Raw genomic sequence first — 6000 nt, 5'->3', positions numbered from 1 at the left:
ATATCGGTTTTTATCGATAGCTTAGAAACGGAGAAGATATATGTACATATAATTATATATTCTTAGATCTACGTTTTTATACATACAGACAGACGGGCATGGCTAGACCGACTGATTCTGGCCAAGACTATATATACTTAATGGAGTCGGAGATGTTTCCTTCTGCCTGATGCATTCATTTACAGAAACCCGTTATTCCGTTATTACCAGTGTTCAATGAGTATACGCACTAACCATACCATACATAGATACGGCAGTCAGAAAAATAATCGAAACTCCATAAATTGGGGTGAGTGAGCCCCATGGGTGCTTGCGACCATTTTGTTTTGCCCAGAGAGAGAGCGTAAGACTGCTGAGAGTGGCAGCGGAACGCCGGCCTCGAGAGCCGAACGCTCAGTATGAAGCCGCATCTCGCTCAGCGCACAACGTCGCTGCGGCTAATGCTTTTTATATTATATATGTTAGTTATAAATATATACTTTATGACTCAAGGGTATAAGGAACAATTTACTGAAGTATACGCGCATTTAGAAAAATCATAAGATCAGTGCCGAGAAGCATACAGTTCCTTAATTAACGGAAGTAAACCTAAAAGTGACGGGCTAATAACAATTTTTGTGTACTTTCCACATGCAAAAAAATGGCTACCTTGGTTATTTATAAATTCATGTGTTGTAATAATTTATAAAAATGAAACTAATCCAAATATTTACCTGTAGTAAATGAATTATCCTAGAAGTTATCTCAAGTGCTGCGAACGCAGTGCGGGCACTAAAGCTTTGTGCGCCCATTTGAAAACCACGGATAATTCTTCCATCCTTATTATATTGTTGCAAGGGAAGTCTAAACAAGTCAAAGAAACCTTGAACTGAAAAAAAACATATTTAAATAAATATATTAATTATTTAAATGTTAGATATTTATAACTTATCAATAACACCAGCTCAAAGAATAACCTACTTTTTTTGGATAAAAAATGGATCAAGTGTGGTATTTTTTTGTAGATTTTTTCCCTCTTATCCCTCTTATTCTTAATATACACCAAATGCAGCTCGCTCTACGCGCTCGTTTGCTTTAGTAATAATAAAAATAAATTAATAAAAAAAGTTCCCTTGGCAGGGTACGAATTCGTAACTGACCGCGCTACTTTCTGCCGCCTCTAATCAATAGACACACCAATAATTAAAAAACATAGAAAACAATACAGTCACAATTGCAATGATGTTGATAGAATTCAAAGAAGACGCGCATGAATGTGTATACATATATACTGCTGCTGCACGTGTTTGCAGGCCAAAACACATTTTTTTTCGAGTTTCTTAACCGATCTTGATGAACTTTTGAGTAGTAGATCTTACTATGACAATTGACAATTGCATTTAAAGCTTTAGGGTGGTAGCGGGGAGGTGGCGATAGCTATAAAATGAAAAATACTTGATATATATACATAAACTATTCTCGAAGCTTCATGTCAAGTTTGGTGACTCTAGCTCTTATTATTAACCAAAATTGCTCAAATAACATGATTGCGATATCGATTTTTATCGATTACTTACGAAACGGGGCATGTTGTCGATTATCGGAAACAAACTCGATCTGCGCAATTGCAAGTCTCTAGCTATTATAGGTTCTGAGATCCTTGCGTTCATACATACGGACAGACGGATGGACGGACGGACGGACAGACGGACAGACAGATGGACATTGCCAAATCGACTCGGCTGTTGATGCTGATCAAGAATATAAATACTTTATGGGGTCGGAGATGCTTCCTTCTGCCTGTTACATACATTTGCACAAATACATAATACCCTGATTACCCATTTTCTATGGATTTAGGGTATAAAAAGTATCTAGCTCTTATATGTTCTGAGATCCTTGCGTTCATACATACGGACGGACAGACAGACAGACGGACATGGCCAGATCGACTCGGCTGTTGATGCCGATCAAGAATATATATACTTTATATTTACTTTATAATCATGTATAAATGGAATAAGGCAACCTATGCAACCTATATAAGGCGGGCACTTCGTGAGAGGATATTTTCAAAACAGATTAATGTCTAGAATGACGTCCTTACGAAGCTGTGGAGGGTGGTCCAGCGTAGTACAAGTGGTAATATGGTGCTCCTCTCCATGATGTTAGATGAAGTGTCGCTTAAAACTCTTGCTGCATGTGGCGGGAAGATTTTGAATTGCTTTGGCAGGATCCAATTTCTCCGAAATAACTCAGTACTTGGGGACAAAGTCTGCAACTCTACTACCTTTCAGGTTTCGGCTCATGACACCTGATCCTTGGCTGGATCACAAGCGAATCCTACTGATAGCCAATCCACTACTGTGGCAGCGATGCGTGCGATATGACCGGCGCGCGGTATCTTGCCCAGGGCTCGCCGATGAAACGTTGCAGTTAATTAGATGTTGTAAATCCACTTTTAACAATTTGATTAAGGCTGAGATCCTACTTAACTTAGTAGATCCTTGTCCGATATAATTAAAGGCGAGTGACCGACGAGGCCATTTCATCAGAACATCAGCATATCGGGCTTGATCAACTCTGCAAGAGAGACTCCATAATGAATTCGATAACTTTACGGAAACAAAATCTTCTCAGCCCTGCTGCAACACAGCTTTGAGGATATACTCAAACCACTCATTGGTATATTTAGACACGTTAGTGCTTATGTGCATGTGTCCGACTGCAGCCATGGAGAAAATCTTAGTTTTTTTTAATGAATTATTGCTAAATTATAAATTTTGAATGCCACTTGTACTAATATTGGCATTGAATATTCCTTTTGTTTACAATAAATAATAATTACTGATTATGTGTTGAATATGAATTGCTAATTTTTTTTCTTTCTTGGTGATATGGGCATATGATGAAAGCTATCACCATTGTTTTGGCACTTTTAGTGCTCGTTTAGTTGTGCATGTTTAAGATTTTTTCTTCGGAATATAGCTCTTAAATTTGTTAAAAGTGGATTCTAAAGGGATCCTAAAATAAAATTGTGTATGCAGGTCGAGACATGGCAAAAGGAGTCTCGGTGAATACTTCCCAAATTATTTTGTGAAGATTGACTGAAAACCACCTTCGCCGTTGCTCGAATAAATATATTGTTAGACTAGCTTCACAGTATATGCTACATATCCTTCCCAGTGGAAATGCTCATCAGCTCCGCTTCAACTCTTTTTCTCAACAGGGCAGATTACAGCTCAGTGTAAAAGCTGCAAAATAATGATTACAGCTTAATGGTACAGTGCGTCGATTATCATGAACAAAAATACTTAATAGCGCTGACATTGGTACTTAATACAACTTTTATACTAACTTGTGGGGTAAACAATGGTTTAAGACCTTTTTTTGGGGCTGAAATACCTTATCGCTTGCCAAATTCTCTTTTGATAAGTTATATCAAAATTAATAAATTTATTGTTTCTTCTCTGATGATACTACTTTTAACTTTACTTTAACTGTCCAACCGTGGTTAGAATGAAAAATTAAGTCAATTTATGAAATTTGAATAACGTGTTAAAATCTGTAAGAAAGTTAGAGCGTACAGCATTATTTATGTACAGCAGCAATACCTACCATCTATCAATCTAGACAATATGGCTATAGCTTTCAAATCGCAGCAGAATACCACTACATTCAAACAAATATGACATTGTTTCATATACCTCTATATATAAAACTGTTTGTCCTGAGATGAAGGCCGATCTCCACATTGCAACCGACTACTAATTATTCTGATTACAATGTCATAAAAGCTGTAAAAAGTCGAAAAGAGTCTTTTTTTGTTTGTTTGATATCTTTTGCATACTGTGTATTAAAGAAATTTGTAAGGGCGTAAGGCCGCAGTATTGTTGACTCAAAATTAGGAGGAGTTAGTAAACACGCCAAATTTATGGATGTTGGTATTAAAAATGTGGAAGTTGGGGATGGCCCAACAATTTGGCCACTTTGATAACAATATACTATATCTTCAATAGTGTCTTCAATAGTGTCAAAACAATTGCGTTCGTACAAATAATTGGAAGGACAGGAAGATGGACATTGCCCATAAACATACTCATATTCATTTTGATAATTTAAAATAAAAAAAATCAATTGTGTCATTTGACTTTGATAAATAATTGAATTTGCTCAATAAATTCTTAGGCAAATGATATTTCTTGCTTGTGAAAAATAGAAGTGATAATATTCACTGGCGAAAGTGCAAATATACGGCAATGATTGCGGCTCCCAAGTGTGCAATACTTTGTACAGCCAAAATAGCTGAAAATTCTTCTTCCAACGGGCGATAGGTATAAAATGAAAGTTACTTGATATATATATACTATTCTAGAAGCTACATATTAAGTTTGGTGACTCTAGCTCATATTATTTGCCGAAATTGCCCAAAAAATAGGATTTCGATATCGATTTTTATCGATTACTTAGAAACGGGGCAAGTTATCGAATATCGGAAACAAACTCGATCTGCGCGGGCATTAGGAGGACCCACAGCTAAAATTTCTCTCCCTAAACCCATTGAACATGGGTAAAAAGGGTATTATGTATTTGTGCAAATTTATGTAACAAGCAGAAGGAAGAATCTTTGACCCCATAATGTATATATATATGTTCTTAATCAGCGTCAATAGCCGAAACGATCTAGCCATGTCTTTCTGTCTGTCCGTCCGCAACGCAAAGAGCAGCACGTTGTTGTTTCCAATAATCGATAACTTGCCTCGTTGTCAAGCATTCGATAAAGAAAGAAATCTAAACCGTGTTTTTTGAGCAAATCTTTAAGGTTTTTAGAGCTAGAGTCAACAAACTTGACATGTAGCTTCTAGAATAGTATATACATATATATCAAGTATCTTTAATTTTATAGCTATCGCCACCTTCCCTCTACCACCACATAGCTTTAAATCAAGTGAATAATCCAATTCGTATTGCCCACCAATTTAAACCACAATTTTAATGCAATTGCCTTTTGAGAATATACAAATATTCTATGGCATGATAAGATATACTTTGAAAATTTAACAAGAATGGTGAAGAATCACAGATGTTATTAAAAAAACGTGTGGTTGTATATATATTGGCAGCCAACGTGTATACTTGTACACACACATACGCGTCTTTATTGAATTCTATCAACACCCAGTTCGGGTCCACCGGTGCACCGTTAACGATTTTGCTGCCTCTTTAGGATGGGTACTGGTCCTAAAACGTGGAAACACCAATTCGTTAGACTAACGAATTTAACATGGGGATGTCATTGCCGCGTACCGAGCGGTACGACGTTTCATTACGTTGACCTAGCGAAATACCTAGTGCAAGAGGGTTGACGATTTCGTTAGAACACTTTACTTAGCGATTGTTCTAGAGCAAAGATATTAGCGATTTATCTGATCCAAAAGGGTTTACTATTTCGCCAGCACATTTTACTTAGCGATAAATCTGACGCAAAAGAGTCAACTATTTCGTTAGGTAATGCTGCTGCAAATGTGCCAGCGATAAAGCTGGTGCAAAGGGGTTTGCTCTTTCGCTAGTAAATATAAAACTCATATTTTTCTAAACCAAATTATAATTTTACTTAAAAAATTGCCTTCTATGTTAAATTATTTTATAAATTCTTTTAAAATTTTTTTTTTTGCAGCTGCATAGCTTTTCTGAGCTGGTGTTCTGGAGACCCAGCACCAGCTCCTTTTGCAATGGACTCTGAAATGAAAAATATATGTTTTATTTACATGTTTTCGTAATTTTTTATTTAATAATACATACCAATTAGCGCATAATAAAAGTGTTTATCTAAGCACCTATCCGTTTCCTTGTTTTTATTTATTATAAATTGCACTTATTTATTTAGTAATTTAAAGGGTTTTCAAGTGTATAGCAAAACGGCATGAATGTCAAATCAAGGGGTGCGCTTTAGGACAATAATTAAATAAGCTGCAATTGACTATATATTGGCTATATATAATTGGCTATATACTCCCAAGC

General features: G+C 36.2%; 1 protein-coding gene across 1 annotated transcript in view; it reads right to left on the bottom strand.

Moving 5' to 3' along the window:
• Positions 1-713: 713 nt before the first annotated feature.
• The window catches only part of Atg2 (Autophagy-related 2), a gene marked incomplete at its 3' end in the record, with an annotated part of 359806 nt that continues 354519 nt past the window's right edge, over positions 714-6000 (bottom strand). Inside the window, exon 17 of the mRNA XM_064682913.1 lies at positions 714-868. Within this exon, the coding sequence (XP_064538983.1) occupies positions 714-868 (155 nt within the window). The remainder of the gene's footprint in view (positions 869-6000) is intronic.

This window comes from Drosophila montana, unplaced genomic scaffold (assembly GCF_035044405.1).
Source record: "Drosophila montana isolate Dmon_TW-CO22-7 unplaced genomic scaffold, ASM3504440v1 contig_2556_1, whole genome shotgun sequence".
Classification (NCBI taxonomy): Eukaryota; Metazoa; Arthropoda; class Insecta; order Diptera; family Drosophilidae; genus Drosophila; species Drosophila montana.
The sequence above is the reverse complement of the archived record's forward strand: the minus strand, read 5'-3'. Positions and strand labels throughout refer to the sequence as shown.